General features: G+C 41.3%; 1 protein-coding gene across 1 annotated transcript; it reads right to left on the bottom strand.

Annotated features, from left to right (window-relative positions):
• Positions 1–1621: 1621 nt before the first annotated feature.
• On the bottom strand, positions 1622–27663 carry LOC133553988 (cordon-bleu protein-like 1). The gene is made up of 8 exons (XM_061902314.1): positions 27592–27663; positions 23647–23804; positions 23432–23540; positions 21712–21985; positions 10791–10903; positions 3671–3859; positions 3467–3599; positions 1622–2653 (listed from the first exon to the last, which is right to left on the bottom strand). Exons 3-7 carry the CDS (start codon positions 23510–23512, stop codon positions 3480–3482), a joined length of 777 nt encoding a protein of 258 aa, XP_061758298.1. The 5' UTR covers positions 23513–23540; positions 23647–23804; positions 27592–27663; the 3' UTR covers positions 1622–2653; positions 3467–3479.

Here is a 27663-nt window from a genome sequence, read left to right on the forward strand (position 1 = left end):
AAATTCGCCATGACCACAAGTAGGGAAAGGGAGACATCCTGCTTTCTCTGGCTTTTTGCAAAGTGTCTGTCTTCTCCTTTAACAAAGTCTGATAAGTTCAAAAGGGGGGTTTAGGCTGTCTTTGTCTCATTTGAGTCCGGTTTTCATTGAAACTGTTCCTAAATAAATATTGCCACTCGCAAATACAGTGGGGCAAATAAGTATTTAGTCAGCCACCGATTGTGCAAGTTCTCCCACTTAAAATGATGACAGAGGTCTGTAATTTTCATCATAGGTACACTTCAACTGTGAGAGACAGAATGTGAAAAAAAAATCCAGGAATTCTAAAGAATTTATTTGTAAATTATGGTGGAAAATCAGTATTTGGTCAACCATTAAAAGCTCTCACTGATGGAAGGAGATTTTGGCTCAAAATCTCACGATACATGGCCCCATTCATACGTTCCTTAACACGGATCAATCGTCCTGTCCCCTTAGCAGAAAAACAGCCCCAAAGCATGATGTTTCCACCCCCATGCTTCACAGTAGGTATGGTGTTCTTGGGATGCAACTCAGTATTCTTCTTCCACCGAACACGATTGTCGCACCTGGGTGAAGTCTTGTCTGGTTTTCGTCTGGTGTCATGTGGTCTTATCATTTCCTGTTTTATTTTGAAAGTTTAACTCTCCCTCTCATTTCAGATCACTTGCCCTTCCTCCTGTTTCACTGGTCTGACGTCACTCCTGATTGCCTGATTGTGCCCACCTGTGTCACACTCCCTCATGTGTATAAATGTCTCGCCTGTTACGTCTGTTCGGCATTGTGATGCCGGGTTCGATTCCCTCGAGGATGCGTCAAGTGAACACAGCAAAGGTAAGAATATAAACAATTTATTTAAGGAAAATGATCCATGAAACAAAACACTGGTGCTAATAAAAAGCCAAACCAAAGACGCTAGCAAAAAAGATAGGACATACAACAATGAGAACTAAACTGGCACGTAGGCACATAAAAGAGCAAAACAAAAAATATAGCATGAGAGCTGGAATGAGAAAACGGTTTAGCGTGAAAAGCTAGCGAGAATATATATACGATGACAAGGGTGCAGACGTAACTCATTGCGTGAAAGCAAATTATGAACCCAGGCTGAACAAACAAAACATGATCCCGTAGACGTGACAGAAATGTGGCAAGAGCTAAGGCGTCTATTAGGGCTGCGAATCTTTGGGTGTCCCACGATTCGATTCAATATCGATTCTTGGGGTCGCGATTCGATTATATATCGATTTTTTTTTTTTCGATTCGACGAGATTCTCGATTCAAAAAAGATATTTTTCCCACTCAAAACGATTCTGTATTCATTCAATACATAGGATTTCAGCAGGATCTTCCCCAGTCTGCTGACATGCTAGCAGAGTAGTAGATTTTTGTAAAAAGCTTTTATAATTGTAAAGGACAATGTTTTATCAACTGATTGCAATAATGTAAATGTATTTTAACTATTAAACAAACCAAGAATATGACTTATTTTATCTTTGTGAAAACATTGGACAGTGTGTTGTCAAGTTTATGAGATGCGATGCAAGTGTAAGCCACTGTGACACTATTGTTCTTTTTTTTTTTTTTTTTATAAACGTCTGAGGGATTTTTAATCACTGCTATGCTGAAATTATAACTAATATTGGTACTGTTGTTGATAATATTCATTTTTGTTTCACTACTTTTGGTTTGTTCTGTGTCGTGTTTGTGTCTCCTCTCAATTGCTCTGTTTATTGCAGTTCTGAGTGTTGCTGGGTCAGGTTCGGTTTTTTGGAATTGGATTGCATTGTTATGGTATTGCTGTGTATTGATTTGTTGAATTGATAAAAAAAATAAAAAAATTAAAAAATCCCCCCAAAAATCGACTTTTTAAAAAATGAGAATCGATTCTGAATCGCACAACGAATCGATGTTTTCCCCACACCCCTAGCGTCTATTATTGCCAAATAAAAGCCTTGATTTGTAAGAAATTTGGTATTTTTATTTAAATTGCATCAAAAGGTGACGATTCCCTGGTTCATGGCCGAGACCGGGGACCTTGGGCCCAAAAAGGTTGTTGACCACTGCTCTCGTTGTTCATGTCAGGTTCACATTGTTGTCTCGGTCTCGCTTGTGTCTTCTGGATTATCCCCCTGAGGGTGGCCTTTAGTCGCCACTATATGAATTTTGCTGCACAATGTGTCCTTGCATCAAGCATGTGGTACAGCTAGCTTTGAGACAGCCACATTCAATTTTGGCTGCTCATGATGTGATCGTCTTCACCATTAACACAATGTCAGTAAACTTCATATTTTGTGGTCAAAGGAAGTGGAGCAACTTGTCTAAAAAGGGCTCTTATGGCCTCCTTGTACACCCTGATTACACTATTGTCCCACTCATGGTGCCCACCTTGTCACTCATCACTTAGTGGGTACTTGCTTGCACCTTTCTAGAAACAAGTGAGAATGCACTTCTGGAAGTGGACCTCGAGCACTCAGAACACAATTTATGTGATGGCTCCACTTCATGTAGAGGTGAAGCTGGAACTGAAAAGATTGGCATCTTGTATGTTGTTGAATAAGGATTTTGTTGTTGTGGCAGAGCGAGGATGGATATGTGCAACCAAGGTCATGGTCCACTCTGTGTCATCGAGGCACTGTTGGAAAGAAACAAGAAAACACACTCTAAAAAGGATTGTATGTTTGTTTTTTTTAAATCAGTTTACATGTCAGATCTCTTTTAAGTGTTTTATTATAGTGAAGTCTGAGTTACTGTCAGCCTTGCCCCTGACAGTTTGTCTATGTTTTAGTTTTTTCCTCTGCATCTGTCTGTTTCCTGTGTTTAGTATTTTCTGTCTTTTAGTTCCTGTCAAGTGCTCTTAATTTGTCAGCTTCCTGTCTTGTTCCCTGAGTGCTGTGTTCCTCCTCAGTGTGTTAAGTATTTCCTGTCCTTAGTTCCCTGTCTAGTGCTCTTATTTCGTCAGCTTCCTGTCTTGTTCCCTGAGTGCTGTGTTCCCCTTCAGCTGCGGCTGATTGGCATCTGGCCACACCTGTTGCCAATCAGCCGGCTCCTATTTGTACCTCCTTTGTCTTGTGTCAGTTGCTGGATCGTTGTATTGTATTGTCGTTGCCTCATGTCACTCTTGTGTCTTTGCTACTTTTCGTGTCTGGCATCATTTCAGCTATTACCTGTCGTGCTACATCTTGTTCTGGTCGTCGTAGCGGTAAGCTGTTTTTGTTAGCCATTAGCTATTTCCAGATTTTCTGTTTGTTATCCTCTAGCTTCCATGCTAAAGTTCCTTTTTGTTTCTTGTTAGCTTCTATGCTAAAGGCCTTTTGTTTATGCTACTTCGTAATAATGATGAATACTTTACATGTTGACATAAACAGACCCATGTTCATCGTAAATACCTCTTTAGCTCTCACATCTTTTGTCGGCAAAAGCATCTGAAATTTGGAACACTACTCACCTCACCCAGAGGTTTAACGGTCACTCATTTGACCTTCATCAGGTGTGTCCACCAGCAGGTCCTGTAATGTGTTCACAATCGGAGGAGGCGGGGCCTTCCTTTTTGGTCTTTTTAAGTTTGTGGCAGCAGATCCCTGCAGAGAAAAAATAGCTTTTGGCCTAATGACAAGAAAAGATGTTGGTGTAGGATGTCCTTTGATAAGACCTGTGATCCTTTGAGGTGATTGAAGTTGTTGGGGATGGTCTGGGATACACCCATGGGGGGAGCTGGTGCTTGCCTCTTTTTCAACATATCTGCCCGCAGAGTGTGTGGATAAGAAAGATTCTGTTTTGTTGCATCGGCAGACTTGTGTTTGTGGAGACCAGAAGAAGTCAGAGGACTTACTGCCCTTTCCTTTGTAGAAGAAATGTACAAAAGAACATTTTATCCATCCATCCATCCATCCATCTTCTTCCGCTTATCCGAGGTCGGGTCGCGGGGGCAGCAGCCTAAGCAGGGAAGCCCAGACTTCCCTCTCTCCAGCCGCTTCGTCTAGCTCTTCCCGGGGGATCCCGAGGCGTTCCCAGGCCAGCCGGGAGACATAGTCTTCCCAACGTGTCCTGGGTCTTCCCCGTGGCCTCCTGCCGACTGGACGTGCCCTAAACACCTCCCTCGGGAGGCGTTCGGGTGGCATCCTGACCAGATGCCCGAACCACCTCATCTGGCTCCTCTCCATGTGGAGGAGCAGCGGCTTTACTTTGAGTTCCTCCCGGATGGCAGAGCTTCTCACCCTATCTCTAAGGGAGAGCCCCGCCACACGGCGGAGGAAACTCATTTCGGCCGCTTGTACCCGTGATCTTATCCTTTCGGTCATGACCCAAAGCTCATGACCATAGGTGAGGATGGGAACGTAGATCGACCGGTAAATTGAGAGCTTTGCCTTCCGGCTCAGCTCCTTCTTCACCACAACAGATCGGTACAATGTCCGCATTACTGAATACGCCGCACCGTCATTTTACATTTTACTGTACATTTTACTGTATTTTACTGTACATTTTACTGTATTTTAATTTATGTGACATCAAATAAAAATGGTGGGGGATAACAGCAATAATACATTCCAACATATAATCTCGACCCCCCCAGCTATCATCAAACGGACACAAATTCAACTTCAGACAACTTCTGTGAGTTACATTAAGTAATATTGTCATATTTTATGAATTATGAAGCAAGCTCACAAGCTGTACCTATTAGCAAATGTAGTTATGCCACTCTTTACCAATGATGTATACCTATTTATTGTTTTTAAGTTAAAACTAGAGATGTATGATAATGGCTTTTTTGCCGATATCCGATATTCCAATATTGCCCAACTCCTAATTATCGATTCTGAGATCAACTGTCGTGGAAATAACACATTATTATGCCTAATTTTGTTGTGATGCCCCGCTGGATGCCTTAAACCAGGGGTGCCCACACTTTTTCTGCAGGCGAGCTACTTTTCAATTGACCAACTCGAGGGGATCTACCTCATTTATATATATGATTTATATTTATTTATTTATGAAAGAGACATTTTTGTAAACAAGTTAAATGTGTTTAACGATAATACAAGCATGTGTAACACATATAGATGTCTTTCTTTCACGAAGACAAGAATATAAGTTGGTGTATTACCTGATTCTGATGACTTGCATTGATTGGAATCAGACAGTAATGATGATAACGCCCACATTTTCAAATGGAGGAGAAAAAAAGTTGTCCTTTCTGTACAATACCACATTAAAGTGGTTGGTTTTTGGCATCTAATTCATCCAGCTTCCATACACTTTACAAGAAAAACATTGGCGGCAAATTCCGTAGCTTGCTTGATTGACATTCACGGCACCCGAGGGTCTTGTGAGATGACGCTGGCTGCTGCCAGTTCATTATTATGAAAAAATGACAGAGAGGAAGGCGAGAAACACTTTTTATTTCAACAGACTTTCGCACCGTCCCTTCCGTCAAAACTCTAAAGGCCGACTGCACATTTCTTATCTTCACAATAAAAGCCCTGCTTCATGCTGACTGCGCTAACAAAATAAGAGTCTCGGAAAGCTGGCGTGCACATCACTTGTGCACGCCAGCTTTCTGAGGGATCGCTTGTGCACGCCAGTTTTCAGAGACTCTGTATTTAGTTAGCGCAGGCAGCATGAAGCAGGGCTTTTATTGTGAAGATAGGAAATGTGCAGTCGGCCTTTAGAGTTTTGACGGAAGCTACGGCGCGAGAGTCTGTTGAAATAAAAAGTGTTTCTCGCCTTCCTCTCGGTCATTTTTCATAATAATGATCTTGCAGCAGCCAGCGTCATCTCACAAGACCCTCCGGTACCGTGAATGTCATTTAAGTGACGTCTTGGTGAAGATTGATGATCACTAATTTTTAGGTCTACTTTTTTTTAAAAGCCTGGCTGGAGATCGACTGACACACCCCCCGCGGTCGACTGGTAGCTCGCGATCGACGTAATGGGCACCCCTGCCTTAAACAATGTGACAAGGTTGACCAAAATAAGAGAACAACTACAACTTAAGTTGTGGGAAAAAAGTCCCAACATAGCACTGCCATATTTATTATTGAATTCACCAACTGTGAACCATCACTGTAGACACTTTTCACTTTCGATCACTAAAGACACTTTAACTGCTGCTGTGACCCAAGGTCACCTCCATATTTATAATGTTGACTGTCAATCAGAATGTGCAATAATGTTATGTTACTTACTGTGCCTTGTATATACATTTTTTTAAATGTATTTTTTTATTTTTAGCTAAGTACCGTGTGACTTATTGAAGGGTGGACTTGCAAAGTAAGATTTTCATTGTACGGCAAACTGTCTCTTTAACTGTGCATATGACAATAAACAATCTTGAATCTTGAATCTTGAAACTGCATTTTTTTTAACATGTCTCAAAACAGCAGCTTGGAATTTGTGACGTGCGTTCCCTGAGATAATCCTAATACCCACTACAACTATGGGAAATACTATATTTTGACTTTCACAAAGTGCATTATTTTATTTTATTTTTTAAACATGCCTCAAAACAACAGCTACAAAAAGAATGAAGGCACACGGCTTCAGTCCAGAGTGTACTAGAGTAATAATATAAACAATAACATAGTCTTCCTTTAGTAAAAGATAGGGGTGGGCGATATCGCAAATTTGGGTATCGATACCGATCCGATCTGATACTGACACTGATAGTGTCGTCATCTGATTGGGGGGGGGGGGGGCTTCGGGGTATCGATACTTTTTTTTAAATTGAATTGAATTATATTTATATAGCGATTTTCTCTAGTGACTCAAAGCGCTTTACATAGTAAAACCCAATATCTAAGTTACATTTAAACCAGTGTGGGTGGCACTGGGAGCACGGGGATAAAGTGTCTTGCCCAAGGACACAACGGCAGTGACTAGGATGGTGGAAGCGGGAATCGAACCTGCAACCCTCAAGTTGCTGGCACGGCCACTCTACCAACCGAGCTATACCGCCCCTTTGAAAAGCAAATTTGTACTTTTGCCTTCATTAATTGATTATGATAATAATACAACACAGGACAACGATTTAAGTCAAAAAATAAAACATTTATTACAAAAGTAATATCAATAGCAATAAAGTAATGCAAATAAGGTGCAAACAACTACTGAACCTGGCTGGTCGCCTCGAAACACACAAACACTTAAGGTAAATAACAAAACTCTAGCTATTGAACAAAGTTGTAAACATGAACACAAAGCAAAAGAACTGAGAAATTCAAATAAAAAAGTAATAATATCAATTACAATAAAGTAAGTAGTTCAAATAAGGTGAAAACAAATACTGAACTTGGCTAGTCGCCTCACAACGCACAAGAACTTCAGAAAAAAAGAAAACACTAGTTATTAAACAGTTGTAAAAATGAACACAAATCGAACTTAGAAATTCAAATAAAAAAGTAAAAAATCGGACTGACTCGCATAATTTGGTGAAGTATCGATACCTTCACGCCAGTATCGATACGATACCGATACTCACCAAGTATCGATACTATCGATACTTGGTATCGATATGCCCAGCCCTAGTAAAAGACTGCCTGGTATATTGTAAAACAGGACATTTTAAACTGGACCCCATCTGCCCTGCTCTAACGTATTCATATGAATAACAAAAATGTGCTGCAAGCTAGTGGTGAGTGCTTGAAGTGGCCTAGAAAGTCAGCCAAAGCTTCTGAAATGCTGCGTTGAGACAGGGCGGCTCCGCTCACTGCAAGCTGCAAAGGTTTTTCGCCTTGGGGAGGTTTTTGTTTTTTCTCGGCGGAGTCTTTAAGTGACAACTGCGTGGTACTACTTTTTTTCACTGTTTGGTTTTCATTCATCTTCCGCTTGTATTCATCGTTGTTACGTTCCACGTCGTAGTGGTTTTTTTGTTTGTGTTTCTTCTTCTTTCGTTTGAACAGGTCACACTCAACCACGGCCTCTGCTGCCAATCAACCGGTTTCTGTTCCCAGCTGTTCCTCATTTCACCTGTTGATCAACCAGCCAATCCCGGTCCACTATTCATCCTCCTGTGCTGCTTTAAATCACCTGCTCACCACTGGAAAGGGGAATTCTTTTTCTGACATGCTGTCTGGAGTTCTGAGAGATCCTACTTTGTCTTTGGCGACACTTTTTTTTTCTCTTCAGTTTTTTGGACTTTTCAACCTTTGTGAGTATCTGCAGCCTAGTCTTGGGAAAGGTTCGACAGAGGCCTCTATACACTACACACGTAGGACTTTTGTTTGTGTATGGAGACACCAGGCTTAGTGATGGCTGTCACCCTTGTACTGTATGTTTTGGACCCCCTCTTTGGTTAGAGTAGTTAGGTAGGTTTTTGGTTTATGCTAATTAAATAGCTCTAGTTAGTCAGCTTACCTTTCTTTTCTAGAGGTGTATTTTGGTAGGTTTTGTTCATTTCTTTGACAGCACCAGTAGTCCCAAGCTAGGCTAGCGTTGTGTCCTTGTTGTACCCGCCCCACCACCTGGTCACTTTTCAATACTCTAGTTTTTGTTTTCAATTCTTGGCTTCAGTGTCTTTAATTTACAACTCATTTGATTTATACACTTTTATGTTGCGTTCCCCCATGATACCTAGACTCGAGCCATCTGGAACGAAACAATCGCGTATCTCCTTATGATTCTTGAAGAGGCGGGAGCTCAAATTGCTCGTATTAAAGGAAGACGTCTTGGTTCCTCCTCGCATAACCGACTTTTTGCAGTCTTTGCAAATTGCCAGTTTTTTTTATCCGTCAGACACACTTTAAAATAACCCCGAACCGTTGACATGGTGTCATTAGTCAGTCACCGAGCGAGCTCGCTTATTTGCCACGGCTACAGCACCGGCAACAACACACTCCTTTTGCTGTTATGATTCGCTCGCGGCGGTTTGATGAGGTCATCAAGCGCCGCCAGTAAACCTCTCATGCTGCAGTCGTCAACTCCTGTGTTGTTTGTGGGAGAGGGGTGAGGGGTGAGGGGAGGGGCTGCTGACTGGGAGACGCAACTGCTCTGTACTTTTCCCTACGTCCGTGTTTTACCGGGTACGTACTGCTCCGTACAGCGGCGTTTTAAAAAGTCGTTAATTTTATTTTTTGAAACCGATAATTTCCGATATCACATTTTAAAGCATTTATCGGCCGATAATATCAGCAGGCCGATATTATCGGACATCTCTAGTTAAAACGTAATCAATATACTGCAGAGTGTCTTGCAAAATATTTCACACCCCTTGGATGTTTCAGCCTTTTCTTCTGGCATTCTTTTTGTAGTAGTAGTTTGTTTTGGACATGATAATAATTATAATAATAAGAATAAATAACATCACAGTAGAGGTCATAAATCGAAGGAAATACTTCACAATGAAAACACATTGGTTTTTGCTTCGGTTTTTCTTATCTTAAAAGGAGTGGGAAGAAGTAAAACTAATTGACTCCCAGACTTTATTAAAAATGAAATACATGGTTTTCTTATCACCATTATTATTTACCATGGTTAATTTACTTGTGTTATTTAAATCTCTCTTAAAAACAGACTTTTATTCCATGGATATTTTAACACTGAGTGATATCCATCCTGCAATGGCGCCCCATAATACACCTGCTGTGAACCTGTTTTTATGTTTTATTTATTTATTTATTTTATCGTGTTCTGTTTGTGTTGTGTTGTGTTTGCTTGGTTCTCCTATTATCTTTTAACCTGCCCATTGTACAGCACTTTGGCTACCCCTGTGGTAAATTTTAAATAAAGTTGATTTGATTTGATTTAATTGCAATAAATGATCAACAGTGTTAGGAAAATGGTGTAACAGAATGACAACGTACCCTTTTTTAGTAATAATTTATCTGATTAATAACATTTGCGTACTTTACGATGCCGTTACCGATCCGTTTACTGTAACATGGTGATTGGGGGCGGGGCGTGGTTAAGAGTCAAGTATTTCATATATATACTGTCTGTATATATAAGAAATACTTGACTTTCAGTGAATTCTAGCTATATACATTTATTTATTAAATATATATATATATATATATATATATATATATATATATATATATATATATATATATATATATATATATATATATATATATATATATAAAAATAAAATAAATACTTGAATTTCTGTGTTCATGTATTTACACATGGACACACACATAACACTCATCTACTCATTGTTGAGTTAAGGGTTGAATTTTCCATCCTTGTTCTATTCTCTGTCACTATTTTCTAACCATATGCATGTACAGCAGATGGCAGTATTGTCCTGTTTAAGAGTGTCACAACATTGCTGTTTACGGCAGACAAACTGCTTTACGGTAGACGAAAACGTGACTGCTGTTGTTGTGTGTTAATGAAAACTGCCTAACAATAACCCCAAATTAGAAACCAAGAACTCGCCCTTGATCATTCTACAGTTATAACGTCATTGGGTAGACACGCTGTTTATATTGCGGGAAAGCGGACGTGAAAACAGGCTGTCCTCACTCAGGTCCGCATGGAGTTGGAGGGGGCGTGGCCTCCAGTTCCGCCTGAATTTCGGGAGATTTTCGGGAGAAAATTTGTCCTGGGAGGTTTTTGGGAGAGGCGCTGAATTTCGGGAGTCTACCGGAAAATCCGGGAGGGTTGGCAAGTATGGTTGGTTGGCAAAAAGATGGGGGACACACTATATGGGGCGGAGCCTTACCTCAATTTGGCACCTATTAATGGTACCTATTATTTTAAGACATACCTGTCCAACAAAAATGCTCTGAATTTCTGTCTCTCAGAATTCACAAAATTCCTGAACGTACCATGTCAGCTTTTTTCTTCGGTCTTCCGAACAAGCTGAGAAATTTGTAGTTCTCCTGTTGTCTTTTTGTCTTAAAGGACATGTCTTCCAGATGTTGTACAGGAGTCATGTTGGCTATCAGCACACAAGACAAGAAACAAATAGTTTGAGTTGTCGGTCAATGACTAATGACTGATGACTGTACTTAATTGTCCCTTGTAGTAAACATGGTGTAATTGACTACAGTATTTTGTTTGGGCATGTTTAAGACTTGACTTGGGAGGCAAAGAAATCCAAAATAAATAAAACTGTTCTATGCATTTGGATGGACTACATCAGTGGTTAGAAATTCCATCCATTCATCCATTTTTCCAACGCATATTCACTTCGGGGTCGCTGAAGACTATCTCAGCTACAATCAGGTGGAAGGTGGAAGACAGACAGACAACATTCACACTCAAATTCACACCCTAGGGCCAATTTAGTTTTGCCAATCAACCTATCCCCAGGTGCATGTCTTTGGAGGTGGGAGGAAGCCGGAGTACCCAGAGGGAACCCACGCATTCACGGGGAGGACATGCAAACCCCACACAGAAAGACCCCAAGCGCAGGATTGAACCAAGGACCACCGTATTGTGAGGCAGACGGACTAACCCCTCTCTCCCACCATGGTTAAAAGTTTTGATCTTTTATTTTATTACACTAATGAATACCTGATAATAGCACTTGATCTTTTTTAAGTATATTGTTTGATTTCCTGGCACATACATTCTACACACAAACACCAGATTGTCAAAATAGATGTTACGGCTCAGACTACTGCCAACGCCGCTCATCCGCCCTGCAGCAGCCACCAGCTGCAATCATTAACCGGCAATCATCACACCTGACGGAGCTGCCTTCATAAGCCTGGACAACCTGGCATGCTGGCGCCGGAGTATAATCATCTTTACCTTCCCTGTGTGTATCCCCGAGTCAAGCTGTGCGTTGTTTTACTCCCGGATCTTCCCTGTCTCCCCCGCGCTTCATGGTTTTTTCGACTGCCTCCTTCGTTCCTCGACTCCTCGCTCGCCCCACTACTCTGACGCCTCTCTCTCGCCCCGGATCCCCTGCATGCCCCGTGGACTGCCTCGTTCCTTCGCTCCTCATTCAACATTTACGGTAACACTTAACAGCTAATCTACACACATAGTCACACACATACTCTTGGATTTTGTCACACACCATTCTATAGTTTATTAGTATTGTAAATTATTATTATTATTGTATATATATATATATATATATATATATATATATATATATATATATATATATATATATATATATATATCCTTGGTTAGAAGGCGATCGCCGAAATCGTCCGCGCTTCCTCCCATGCCGCTGTCTGTCGTGATATGTCTCAAAAGCTTCTGTTTCTTCTTTAATTTCGTTTTCGGTACCTGCCTCCACACTCCAACCATCCGTTTCAATACATGCGTATTCTGTTGAATCGCTTACGGCACTGAAATCCGAGTCTGAATCCGAGCTACTATGCTATACCTTTTTGTGCTATCCGCCATGTTTGTTTGTGGTGGCTTCACGCAGTGATGTCACAGGACAATAGACGGGTGGATATAGCGATGGTGTAAATCAGGCACTTTGAAAACGTTTTTCGGGATATTGTAAAATGGGTAAAATTTTGAGAAAAACTTCAAAAAATATTATAAGCCACTGGGAACTGATTTTTATTGGTTTTAACCCTTTAGAAATTGTGATAATGTTCCCCTTTAATACTGGGTTTAACTAGCTTTTTTCTCTTATGTTGTATTTTTATTTTGTATAATGTTTGGTAATGCATGTATTCTTTGTATTTTTATTTTGTATGCTCCTATATGGACCCCAGGAAGACTAGCAGTCGCCTCGAATGCCAGCTAGTGGGGATTCATTCAATAAACAATAAACCACCTGTCTTGATCGAAAGGAAATTTGTGTGTACACGAAGCATATTTATTCCGGATAGGCTTTTTAATCCGATTAAATGTGTCAATGTGCAGAAAAACTACCTCAGGATAAAGGTAGAGGGATATTCTTTCTTTGTAGGAAGGAGTTTGCTAACTAGTAAAGCATCTCTACCACCCAGTTGCTGCCACAGCCAATGTTGGCAGCGATGATGTTTGCAATTTAGCAGGACATAACATTAGCTTTTTATCAAATTAAACTGGGGAACACATATTTTTGGGGTCATATATTAATCTTTCGATCTGGCACAATGATGTGTGAAACTGAGGGCTTTTTCTTGAATTAAAAGAGATCAATTGAAAAAGGCGGGGTTCACGGTGGAGGAGGGGTTAGAACGTCTGCCTCACAATACGAAGGTCCTGCAGTCCTGGGTTCAATCCCGGGCTCGGGATCTTTCTGTGTGGAGTTTGCATGTTCTCCCCTTGAATGTGTGGTTCCCTCCGGGTACTCCGGCTTCCTCCCACCTCCAAAGACATGCACCTGGGGCTGGGTTGATTGGCAACACTAAATTGGCCCTAGTGTGTGAATGTGAGTGTGAATGTTGTCTGTCTATCTGTGTTGGCCCTGGTGGCGACTTGTCCAGGGTGTACCCCGCCCTCCGCCCGATTGTAGCTGAGATGGGCACCAGCGCCCCCCCACCCCCGCCACCCCAAAAGGGAATAAGCGGTATAAAATGGATGGATGGATGGATGCTACAAAGACAACATATTTGATGTTCAAACTGATAAACATTTTTTTGTTTGCAAATAATCATTAACTTTAGAATTTGATGCCAGCAACAGGTGACAAAAAAGTTGGGAAAGGTGGCAATAAATACTGATCAAGTTGAGGAATGCTCATCAAACACTTATTTGGAACATCCCACAGGTGTGCAGGCTAATTGGGAACAGGTGGGTGGCATGATCGGGTATAAAAGCAGCTTCCATGAAATGCTAAGTAATCCACAAACAAGGATGGGGCGAGGGTCACCACTTTGTATGCAAATTGTCGAACAGTTTTAGAACAACATTTCTCAACGAGCTATTGCAAGAAATTCAGGGATTTTACCATCTACGGTCCGTAAAATCCTCAAAAAGTTCAGAGAATCTGGAGAAATCACTGCACGTAAGCGATGATATCGCGGACTTTTGATCCCTCGGGCGGTACTGCATCAAAAACCGACATCGGTGTGTAAAGGATATCACCACATGGGCTCAGGAACACTTCATAAAACCACTGTCAGTAACTACAGTTGGTCGCTACATCTGTAAGTGCAAGTTAAAACTCTACTATGCAAAGTCAAACCCATTTATCAACAATATCCTGAAACGCCGCAGGCTTGGCTGGGCTCAAGCTCACCTAAGATGGACTGATGCGAAGTGGAAAGATGTTCTGTGGTCTGACGAGTCCACATTTCAAACTATATTTGGAAACAGAGGACGTGGTGTACTCCAGAACAAAGAGGAAAATAACCATCCGGATTGTTATAGGCGCAAAGTTCAAAAGCCAGCATCTGTGATGGTATGGGGGTGTATTAGTGCCCAAGGCATGGGTAACTTACACATCTGTGAAGGCACCATTAATGCTGAAAGGTCCATACAGGTTTTAGAGCAACATATGTTGTCATCCAAGCAACGTTATCATGGACGCCCCTGCTTATTTCAGCAAGACAAGTGTTACAACAGTGTGGCTTCGTTAAAAAAAAAAGAGTGTGGGTACTTTCCTGGCCCAACTGCAGTCCAGACCTGTCTCACATCGAAAATGTGTGCCGCATTATGAGGCGTAAAATACGACAGCGGAGACCCCGGACTGTTGAACGACAAGCTTTATATGAAACCGGAATGATAAATAAATGATAAATGGGTTAAACTTGTATAGCGCTGTTCTACCTTCAAGGTGCTCAAAGCGCTTTTGACACTATTTGTAAATTTACCCTTTTACACACACATTCACACACTGATGGAGGGAGCTGCCATGCAAGGCGCTAACCAGCACCCATCAGGAGTAGGGTTGAGTATCGTTTGAATTCGAACGATTCCGATTCCGTTTCTTTGTTTCGATTCCGATTCCTAACGATTCTCGATTCCGATTCTTTCTTTAAAGAAATAAAAATAAAAATAAAAATTAATAAAATAAAATAAAATAAAAAGGCTGAGTCAAAAAAAACTCTTCCGTCTGTGGCATCGACATCTTCCCCATTGCCGCTACGGTGAACGGAGTAGGCTGAGCACATCGCGGAGCCTGGCTAGCAGGTTGTAAATTGTCTATGAAAAAATACGCGGGATAATTTGTTAGCTACCTCAACGTTGGCGCAAAACACATTATTCATTGCATATATATTGTTTTACTTACCGGATTCGGACTGCAGTGCAGTCACAGAGGTGCCAGGCTGGGCTGTCGGAGCCGGAGCCAGAGGAAGAGGCAGAGGAGGACGGTCCGGCGCAGCCCGTCAAGACGGGACACGCATTTATTTGTACTCCATGAACGCATGCTTCATCATGTTCGACGTGCACCCTCCTAAGCACGAAACAGTCCTGTCATACGTGTTGCATTTGGCCGATATTTCTTTTTTTTTTTTGTAAAATAAAGCCACACTTTCGACCGCCCACGACCGCTATCCATGCTTGACTGACTCGCTCGGCTACATAGGCTCGGCTATGCTACATGGGCGCTTCTTCGTTGGTGTTCAACGGCTTCTTCTTCCGGGTCGGCAGACATTTTTTTTTTCCGGCCGGCGGACTGGGTATCGAAACTAGGAATCGGAATTTAAACTTTTGAACAATACCAAGAGGATCGGAAAGTTAGTCCCGGTTCCAATTGATACTCGATACCCGATACCCAACCCTAATTGATTAATTGATTGATACTTTTATTAGTAGATTGCATAGTTCAGTACATATTCCGTACAATTGACCACTAAATGGTAACACCCGAATAAGTTTTTCAACTTGTTTAAGTCGGGGTCCAATCAGGAGCAAGGGTGAAGTGTCTTGCTCAGGACACAACTGGACGTGACGAGGTTGGTACTAGGTGGGGATTGAACTAGGGACCCTCAGGTTGCGCACGGCCACTCAACCACTGCGCCACGCTGTCCCTAATGGGAAATAAATCCACTTTCAAAGCTTCAACAATTAGTTTCCTCAGTTCCCAAACGTTTATTGAGTGTTGTTAAAAGAAAAGGTGATGTAACACAGTGGTGAACATGCCCTTTCCCAACTACTTTGGCACATATTGCAGCCAAGAATTTAAAAGTTAATTATTATTTGCAAAAAAAAAATTAAGTGTATGAGTTTGAAAATCAAATATCTTGTCTTTGTAGTGCATTCAATTGAATATGGGTTGAATATGATTTGCAAATCATTGTATTCCGTTTAGATTTACATCCAACGCAATTTCCCAACTCATATGGAAACGGGGTTTGTAGAAGAAAGTACACAATAGAGACTTTTGCACAGTTGTATTTTTGTGCAAATTTGATTGCATATTTCTTTGTGGTGTACGAGGCCAAGAGTGATTTTTTAAAAATTATTATTCCTATTTGCCATCATGACTATCACTATCTTAATTAGCTGCCTGTGGGTAAAACAAGTCACATACAGTAGATAATTGACAAAAGTATGATGTAAGGTTTCCAGATACTCTAAATGTGTTTGCTTTCATACTCTCCCCAGGAATGGTTTTTAGACATAAAACACACACTGTTGGTTCCTCATTTCCTACCGTACACACAGTAAACCCAAAGGCTATGTCTTCATCAAATTTCCTGATCCTTTTTGTTCCGCTTATCGTCATCAGTTTTCCTTGCCCTCAGACGCCTTTTGTTTATACTTGCCACAAACGTATTCCCTTTTCTCCACTAGTGTTCCTGTGTCCTTCTATTGGGTTGAACGGGCAGCCTTTTTGGTTAATTTGGGCACTACTGCCACCTGCTCTTCACCCCCTACTACAAACCCCGTTTCCATATGAATTGGGAATTTGTGTTAGATGCAAATATAAACGGAATACAATGGTTTACAAATCATTTTCACGCCATATTAAGTTGAATATGCTACAAAGACAACATATTCGCCGTTAGGTGACGTCATACGCAAATACGGTATTAGCTTTCACTGTTATGCTGATGACACCCAACTCTACATGCCCCTAAAGCTGACCAACACGCCGGACTGTAGTCAGTTGGAAGCGTGTCTTAATGAAATTAAACAATGGATGTCCGCTAACTTTTTGCAACTTAACGCCAAAAAAACGGAAATGCTGATTATCGGTCCTGCTAGACACCGACCTCTATTTAATAATACAACTTTAACATTTGACAACCAAATAATAAAACAAGGTGACTCGGTAAAAAATCTGGGTATTATCTTCGACCCAACTCTCTCCTTTGAGTCACACATTAAAAGCGTTACTAAAACGGCCTTCTTTCATCTCCGTAATATCGCTAAAATTCACTCCATTCTGTCCACTAAAGACGCTGAGATCATTATCCATGCGTTTGTTACGTCTCGTCTCGATTACTGTAACGTATTATTTTCGGGTCTCCCCATGTCTAGCATTAAAATATTACAGTTGGTACAAAATGCGGCTGCTAGACTTTTGACAAGAACAAGAAAGTTTGATCATATTACGCCTGTACTGGCTCACCTGCACTGGCTTCCTGTGCACTTAAGATGTGACTTTAAGGTTTTACTACTTACGTATAAAATACTACACGGTCTAGCTCCATCCTATCTTGCCGATTGTATTGTACCATATGTCCCGGCAAGAAATCTGCGTTCAAAGGACTCCGGCTTATTAGTGATTCCTAGAGCCCAAAAAAAGTCTGCGGGCTATAGAGCGTTTTCCGTTCGGGCTCCAGCACTCTGGAATGCCCTCCCGGTAACAGTTCGAGATGCTACCTCAGTAGAAGCATTTAAGTCTCACCTTAAAACTCATCTGTATACTCTAGCCTTTAAATAGACCTCCTTTTTAGACCAGTTGATCTGCCGCTTCTTTTCTTTCTCCTATGTCCCCTCTTCCCTTTTGGAGGGGGTCCGGTCCGATGACCATGGATGAAGTACTGGCTGTCCAGAGTCGAGACCCAGGATGGACCGCTCGTCGGGACCAGGATGGACCGCTTGCCTGTATCGATTGGGGACATCTCTACGCTGCTGATCCGCCTCCGCTTGGGATGGTTTCCTGTGGACTGGACTCTCGCTGCTGTCATGGATCCGCTTGAACTGAACTCTCACGGCTGTGTTGGAGCCACTATGGATTGAACTTTCACAGCATCATGTTAGACCCGCTCGACATCCATTGCTTTCGGTCCCCTAGAGGGGGGGGGGTTGCCCACATCTGAGGTCCTCTCCAAGGTTTCTCATAGTCAGCATTGTCACTGGCGTCCCACTGGATGTGAATTCTCCCTGCCCACTGGGTGTGAGTTTTCTTTGACCTTTTGTGGGTTCTTCCGAGGATGTTGTAGTCGTAATGATTTGTGCAGTCCTTTGAGACATTTGTGATTTGGGGCTATATAAATAAACATTGATTGATTGATTGATTGATTGATTGATATTTGACTCATAAACATTTTTTTTTTTTGCGAATAATCATTAACTTTAGAATTTGATGCCAGCAACACGTGACAAAGAAGTTGGGAAAGGTGGCAATAAATACTGATAAAGTTGAGAAATGCTCACCAAACACTTATTTGGAACATTCCACGGGTGTGCAGGCTAATTGGGAACAGGTGGGTGCCATGATTGGGTATAAAAGCAGCTTCCATGAAATGCTAAGTAATTCATAAACAAGGATGAGCATCAAATATGTTGTCTTTGTAGCATATTCAATTGAATATGGGTTGAAAAGGATTTGCAAATCATTGTATGCCGTTTATATTTACATCTAACACAAATTCCCAACTCATATGGAAACAGGGTTTGTTTTTGAGAAGTATCAGTGTACATGGATGATGTTGGTATGAACATAAAGACTTTGATTGTTGTTGCAGGTGTGAAAATGTACAAAACCAGTGAAGTTGGCACGTCGTTTAAATCGTAAATAAGAACAGAATACAATGATTTGCAAATCCTTTCCAACCTATATACACTTGAATGACAGCAACTACAAGATATTTAATGTTCCAACTGAGAAACTTGTTGTTTTTTTTTTGCAAATAATCATTAACTTTTCTCACTTTTCTCAAGTGACTCAAAGCGCTTTACATAGTGAAACCCAATATCTAAGTTACATTTGAACCAGTGTGGGTGGCACTGGGAGCAGGTGGGTAAAGTGTCTTGCCCAAGGACACAACGGCAGTGACTAGGATGGCGGAAGCGGGAATCGAACCTGCAACCCTCAAGTTGCTGGCACGGCCACTCTACCAACCGAGCTATGCCGCCCCTTAGACTCAGAATTTAATGGAAGCAACACATTGCATAAAAGTTGGCACAGGGGCATTCTTACCACTGTGTTACATGGCCTTTCCTTTTAACAACACTCAGTAAAGGTTTGGGAACTGAGGAGACCGATTTTTTAAGCTTTTCTGGAGGAATTACTTCTTGCTTGATGTACAGCTTAAATTGTTCAACAGTCCGGAGTCTCCATTGTCGTATTTTACTCTTCATATTGCACCACACATTTTCAAAAGGAGACAGGTCTGGACTTTAGGCAGGCCAGTCTAGTACCCGCACTCTTTTACTACAAAGGCACAATGTTGTAACACGTGCATAATGTCGCTTAAGGCGTTGTCTTGCATTCTATGGGGACGGCGTGGCGAAGTTGGAAGAGTGGCTGTGCCAGCAATCTGAGGGTTACTGGTTCAATCCCCACCTTCTACCGTCCAGGCTCGACTACTGCAACGCACTTCTTGTCAGGATCCCCAGCAAGAACATTCAGAAGTTGCAGTACGTACAAAATAGTGCTGCGAGGATCCTGATGAGAGTGCGGAAACATGACCACATCAGGATTGAATCCAAAATCTCCCTACTAACTCATCAGTGCCTCCATGAAAATGCCCCCCTATACCTCAAGGAACTGCTCTACCCCCAAATCCTCCACACGACACCTCCGCTCCTGACAAGCTAACCTCCTCCAACCTCCACGGACAAAGCTTCGAACAATGGGAGACCGGGCTTTCTACTCCACTGCTCCCAGTACATGGAACACTCTCCCTGACCACCTGAGGGCACCTCAGACTGTGGATGCTTTTAAAAAAGGCTTAAAAACCCATCTTTTAAAAAAAGCCTTTTTATAGACATGCATGCTGGTTTTAGCTATTGGGCTGTTTCTAGTTTTATATTTTATTTATTTTTATTATCTTTTTACTATTATTATTATTACTATTTTTTACACTGTGGCACTTTGAGGTTGTTTGCTCAACGTAAAGTGCTTTTTTACAAATAAAATCTATTATTATTATTATCCTAGTCGCGTCCGTTGTGTCCTTGAGCAAGACACTTCACCCTTGCTCCTGATGGGTCCTGGTTAGGGTTCTTGATTGGCAGCTCCCGCCATCAGTGCGTGAATGTGTGTGTGAATGTGGAAATAGTGTCAAAGCGCTTTGGAGTTCCTTTAAAAAAAAAAAAAAGAGTTAAAAAAGCGCTATAGGAGTATAACCCATTTACCATTTACTGAAATAAGCAGGGGCTTCCAATGAATAATATGTTGATTTGATAGCAACATATGTTGCTCCAAAACCTGTATGTACCTTTCAGCATTAATGGTGCCTTCAAAGATGTGTATGTCCCCCATGCCTTGGACACTAATACACCCCCACAGATGCTGGCTTTTGGACTTTGCGCCTATAACAGTCCAGATGTTTTTTTTCCTCTTTGGTCTGGAGGACATGACGTCCACAATTTTCAAAAAAAAATTAGAAATGTGGACTCATCAGACCACAGAACACTTTTCCTCTTTGCATCAGTCCATCTTAGATGAGCTCAGGCCCAGCAAAGCTGGCAGCGTTTCTGGGTGTTGTTGATAAATGGCTTTTTCTTTGCATAGTAGAGTTTTAACTTGCACTTACAGATGTAGCGACAAACTGTAGTTAAGGGTTGGAATTGGGGGTTAAATCACCAAAAATTATTCCCGGGCACGGCCTACTGCTGCTGCCCACAGCTCCCCTCACCTCCCAGCGGGTGATCAAGGGTGATGGGTCAAATGCAGAGAATAATTTCGCCACACCTCGTGTGTGTGTGACAATCATTGGTACTTTAACTTTAACTTTACTGACAGTGTTTTCTGAAGTGTTCCTGAGCCCATGTGGTGATATCTTTTACAGACTGATGTCAATTTTTTGATACCGTACCACCTGAGGATCGAAGCTCACAAGCATTCAATGTTGGTTTTAGGCCTTGCCGCTCACGTGCAGGGATTTCTCCAGATTGTCTGAACCTTTTGATAATATTACAGACCGTAGATGGTATAATCCCTAAATTCCTCGCAATAGCTTGTTGAGAAATGTTTTTCTTAAACTGTTGGACAATTTGCTCACGCATTAGTTCACAAAATGGTGACCCTCGCCCCCATCCTTGTTTGTGAATAACTGAGCATTTCATGGAAGCTGCTTTTATACCCAATCATAGCACCTACATGTTCGCAATTAACTTGTTCACCTGTGGTATTTTCCAAATAAGCGTTTGATGAGCATTCCTCATCTTGCTCAGTCTTTTTTGCCACTCTTTTGAAACATGTTGCAGGCATCAAATTCCAAATGAGCTAATATTCGCAAAGAATAACAAAGGTTACCAGTTCAAACATTAAGTATCTTGTCTTTGAAGTCTATTCAATTGAATATAGGTTGAAAAGGATTTGCAAATCATTGTATTCCGTTTTTATTTACCATTTACACAACGTGCCAACTTCACTGGTTTTGGGGTTTGTGAAATGCAAAATGCCCCACAAAAACAACCACTTGTATGTATATAGAGATATACTTTGATTTGTAACATTGAGCTAAGTAATACCTTCAGAAAGTGTCCTTGTCTCACCTGCTGCATCTGTACTGGGTTGATATAGATCAACCAACGGATTTTTATCGGTTCGGCCTTCGGCATACAATTCCCTTATTCCATGCTCATTTAAAGTCTTGTTGATGTCCAGCGGCTCTTGGGACCGATCGTCTCGCAGAAGGACAGTTGTCTCGACTCTTAAATCACACTTTTCACATAACACTGGAAGAAGCCTCTCTATGGGCACCTGTGGGCTTACTCTCACTACAGTCTTGTGGGACTTGTTGTAATTGATCAAAAGACGAACAGTCACCTGCAAAAGTTTGAGAAAAAAAATCATGACACAAATTATGAACAGTACAGTTGGTTTAAACTTACAGTATGCACAGAAACTAGTGGTGTAATTAATGTACAGTTCCAGTGGCGTACAGATAAATTATAAATCAAGGTAAAAGGCAATGGTCCAAAATCAGCATCTTTGAAGCAAGCATTCAAAGGATAACCCATCCTTGTTCTTACTTCACGTTTATGTCAACAACCCATTTAAGTCCACCAATTTAAGTCCGAGGGTATCATCTGAAACAGGGATTCTTAACCTTTAAGAGTCACGTTCCCATCCTCACCTATGGTCATGAGCTTTGGGTCATGACCGAAAGGATAAGATCACGAGTACAAGCGGCGGAAATGAGTTTCCTCCACCGTTTTGGCGGGGCTCTCCCTTAGAGATAGGGTGAGAAGCTCTGCCATCCGGGAGGAACTCAAAGTAAGGCCGCTGCTCCTCCACATCGAGAGGAGCCAGATGAGGTGGTTCGGGCATCTGGTCAGGATGCCACCCGAACGCCTCCCTAGGGAGGCGTTTAGGGCACGTCCAACCGGTAGGAGGCCACGGGGAAGACCCAGGACACGTTAGGAAGACTATGTCTCCCGGCTGGCTTGGGAACACCTCGGGATCCCCGGGAAGAGCTAGACGAAGTGGCTGGGGAGAGGGAAGTCTGGGCTTCCCTGCTTAGGCTGCTGCCTCGGATAAGCGGAAGAAGATGGATGGACGGATGGCCCACCTTTGTCGTGTGTGCCGGCACCGTAATCGATAAGCTTCTTCTTTTTCTCTATCTTCTTGTTATGTGACATTCATCCTCCACTGTTGCCATGTCTAATATAAAGTGGTGTAAAGTTCTTCCTTATATCTGTCAGTAAACTTGCAATGAAAGCGCTAAAACATACTGGTGTAGTGAGTTTACATTATTCACCCAAGGAACTTTAGCTATTAGACAGTTACGGTCGGACGTTTTTTCACGGGACACATTTCTGGCGTTGTTGTTGCACTAGTGAGCCACGGATGAGGAGATGCTGCTGTTTTGTTGATTTAAGTAAAGTGTGAATGTCATTAAAACAGTTAGCTCCATGTTTTGACATTTATCCCACTCCCGTCCTTGCACGCTACACCGCTACTACAAAGATGACGGGGAGAAAACGCTGTCGAAAGTGAGCCACGTAAAAAAGATCGCCCACAAAACTCCACATCCTGAAACAACTGACGGAAAACGGCATTATAGTGGTCTGTAAAACATAATCCATGCAACTTTTTCACCAAAGAACCACCATTACATGTTATGTAGATCAGTAAACATGTTATGTAGACTAGTAAAAATAACGGTAGCCATACTGAATATTTTCCTTGCATCTGAGAAACTGAAGTAAGAGGGACAGTTTCAACCCAGCAATCTAAACAAGTCCCACTGTAAAAACAAATAATGATTACCTCAGGCATGTTGGGGCTCTTGATTTTGTCCTTCGTCCCATGTGGTGTCAACACAACCGTTTCTGCTTTCAGTGAGCCCATTGGGGAGTTTGGTTTAAAGTCAAATGTTCTTGTTTTGAGAAAGCATGCATTTGTTTAGATATACAGGTAATTTACTGAAAACAGTAACAAAAAAATGGTAAACAAACATTAGACAAAATAGGCAAAATATTTACCAGTCAAGACCCAGTAAATGAAGCGTGTACGATACAGTGTCGTCCTGGCGAGAATATCAACAGATTGTAGTTCTTTTACTGTCAGTTTGCCAACTTTTTCACTCCAATGGACGCGCAGGGGTCACTGTTAATGTTCGTCCTCTTGTCAGGTCACCCTCCTATGAGATAATAAATCACAGAAGGGCTAAATTGTGTGTCTTTGTCATACTTGCCAACCCTCCCGGATTTTCCGGGAGACTCCCGAAATTCAGCGCCTCTCCCGAAAACCTCCCGAGACAAATTTTCTCCTGAAAATCTCCCGAAATTCAGGCGACTTAGAGGCCACGCCCCCTCCAGCTCCATGAGAACCTGACTCAGCAATGTTGTGACCCTCTTAAACAGGACAATACTACCATCTACTGTACGTAGAATAGAATAGAATGTAAATATATTCTACATATATTCTACATTTAAGTGCAGTCAAGGAACATGCATTAGGGAGTCTGTTCTGAAGCTCACAGTAAAGAGACATAACTTCATAACGTCGCCTGGTTATTGACTCCAACCCGATATATTACACCGTCGACGAGCAAAATGAAAAAATACGCTTGCAAGTTCCAAAATGATTGGAAACAAGAATTTCAGTTTATCCAGGAGTGTTTGAAGGGGAAGGAGTATGTTGCCAGTAAATTTTGTAGAACAGACTTCTCCATTGAACACGGCGGCCGAATGGATATACTCAGTCATGGACAGTCAGCGAAGCACAAAGCTTCTGCAGCGCACCATCGTTCACAACCCAGTATTATGGGCCTCCTCGCAAAATGGACACCTGATGGTGTAACTTATGCTGAGACAAAGATGGCTTTGCTGACAGCTGGAAGCATCATCCCGTTCTCATTTGCAGATGTCTACAACAAATCCGTGAAGGATATGTTCCCAGATTCGGAGATCGCTCGCCAATACGCAAATGGCAGAACAAAGGTTACTTAAATAGTGAAAGGTAGGTGTTGTTGTTTATTTTTTTAGTAACCATGCAAGCACAGTACGGTTAGTAGAACAACTGTGTGTTTATTACTGTGTATTTGATAGGTGCCATCGGAAATTCAAATATTTATTTTATTTATTTATATAATAAAATAAATATATATAGCTAAAATTCACTGAAAGTCAAGTATTTCATATATATATATATATATATATATATATATATATATATATATATATTGCAAGTATTTCATATATATATATATATATATGAAATACTCAAGTTGGTGAATTATACTCCTCCCGTCTTAACCACACCCCCCGCCCAAAGCACGCCTCCGCCCCCCACTTCCCAAAATTGGAGGTCTCAAGGTTGGCAAGTATGGTCTTTGTGAAATATTTTATTGTATCAATATTCCACCTGGAATGAATAAAGTATATCTAGCTGGGGTTTCAAACTGATTTTTGGCTCACGGGCCGCACGGAGGAACATCTCTGCACACGCGAGCCGGACTATTAAAATATTGGCATCCAAACTAAAAAATAAAGACAACTTATGGTTGTTTTCTTTGTCTTACTTTGGCCAAAAATAGAACAAACACATTCTGAAAACATTAAAATAAAAATATTTTAAAAAATACCGGCAGGGGTAAAGTTTAGATGCACAAAGGAAAGAAGAAAGTGAATGAATGTTTATCATTGAATAAATGTACAAATGCATTAAAATTGTAATGAATTAAGTAACGTTTAAGACAACCTTTTTCTAAAACACAATATAGAATGTGAGATATAGCAGGATAATGCGTACATTTATCATTTGCTTTCAAAACGGTTACAAAAAAGTGGTACCCCAAAAAATAACTGCGGGACCACATTTTTATGACTTCATGGGGTCCCTGGGACACAATTTTGAACATTCCTAGCGCCAACACTGATGCAGTATTGGTGCATACGAAACAGCAGCAGGCGGCTGTGGCCTGTGGGCCGGTTCTAAAATTCATCAAATATCCATAGATAAATAATTCGCGGGCCGGATCTGGCCCACAGGCCTTGACTTTGACACTTAGGTACAACGACAAACTCGGTCTAACACTTCAGAAATGCACTCTTTAACCCTCTACTATAGCTAGAAACACCTCTTTGTGTCCACTCATTGTATTCCTTGGATCACAATGACATTTTCGCAGTCAGTTAATTGGTGGGAATGGGGAGTACAAATTACCTTGCAAAATTAACAACAAATCTATAACAAGAAAAAAAAAATTGTGGGGGAAAAAGTCATTCTACAAAGCCATTACAATAATATGGTACATTATTTACTGAACCTTCAACAATATTTGCTTAATCCATATTTAAAGGGGAACATTATCACCAGACCTATGTAAGCGTCAATATATACCTTGATGTTGCAGAAAAAAGACCATGTATTTTTTTTAACCGATTTCCGAGCTCTAAATGGGTGAATTCTGGCGAATTAAACGGCTTTCTGTTTAGCCCTCTTGAAGCGATGACGTGAGTACGTGACGCTGCCTAGGTAAGAAAGCCGCCATTTTCATTTTCTCAAACACATTACAAACAGCGGGTCTCAGCTCTGTTAGTTTCCGTTTTTTCGACAATTTTTTGGAACCTTCGAGACATCATGCCTTGTCGGTGTGTTGTCGGAGGGTGTAACAACACGGACGGAGGGATTCAAGTTGCACCACTGGCCCGAAGATGCCAAAGTGGCAAGAAATCTGCCGCCAGACCCCGATCGAATGTGCCGGAGTGTCTGCACATTTTACCGGCGATGTTAAGGCAGACATGGCACAGAGATGTATGGATAACCTGCAGATGCATTTGCAACGATGAAGTCAACGAAATCACAAAGATGAGTTTTGTTGATGTTGACTTATGTGCTAATCAGACATATTTGGTCGCGGCGTGACTGCCAGCTAATCGATGCTAACATGCTATTTAGACTATAGCTGTATGTACATTTGAAACTATATTACATTTCCTTCCACCCACATTTAATGGGAAAAAAACACTTACCAATTGACAGATTTAAGTTGCTCCAGTGTCACAAGATACGAAAGTCCTGATCGTTTGGTCCGCACATTTTACCGGCGATGCTAATGCTGCTATTCGGCCATGCTATAGCTATGAATAGCGTCAATAGCTATTTGCTCAATAGATTCAGTTTCTTCTTCAATACTATCATACTCCAACCATCCGTTTCCATACATGCGTAATCTGTTGAATCGCTTAAGCCGCTGAAATCCGAGTCTGAATCCGAGCTAATGTCGCTATATCTTGCTGTGGTATTCGCCATTGTTTGTTTACATTGGCAGCACTGTGTGACGTCACAGGAAAATTAACAGTGGCTTCGAGAGAGCGAAAATAAGGCACTTTAAAGCTTTTTTAAGGATATTCCGGGACCGGTAAAATTTAAAAAAAAATTTAAAAAATACAACAAGCCACTGGGAACTGTTTTTTATTGTTTTTAACCATTTTGAAATTGTGATAATGTTCCCCTTCAATACTGTTTCAATTTTCTGCAAACACGAAAGCGATGGTCATGCTTTTATCTGTCTGAAACATGTTTGACCGATTTACACAACAAACATCACAGAATGACATAATTCAACATACCGTATTTTTCCGACCACGCAGTCTGATAGTTTATATATCAATGATGAAATCTTAACATTGCAACACATGCCAATACGGCCTTTTTAGTTTACTAAATTGCAATTTTTGCCTTCGGACGCGAGAATGTGTCCACGGCACATATTTAGAAACCCGACAACAACCTCAACATTCACAGTTTTGTTTAGTGTTGACAAAGCAAATTAGTGGACTATCTAATCCGCAATACATCACATTAATAATATATTTTTTTAATTTTTACAATATGCCGATGGACTATAAAAATGAAGATGTTGGTCAAAAAAGGCCCCCTGGTAACATTTTGTGCACCACTGCCGTGCAAGTGTATTTTACCTGTGTGCATTCATCCCATATTCTTGCAAAGTGTCCACTCTGTAAAGGAAAAGACGATCCAGACAGGCAGGC

This window comes from Nerophis ophidion, linkage group LG06 (genome assembly GCF_033978795.1).
Source record: "Nerophis ophidion isolate RoL-2023_Sa linkage group LG06, RoL_Noph_v1.0, whole genome shotgun sequence".
Classification (NCBI taxonomy): Eukaryota; Metazoa; Chordata; class Actinopteri; order Syngnathiformes; family Syngnathidae; genus Nerophis; species Nerophis ophidion.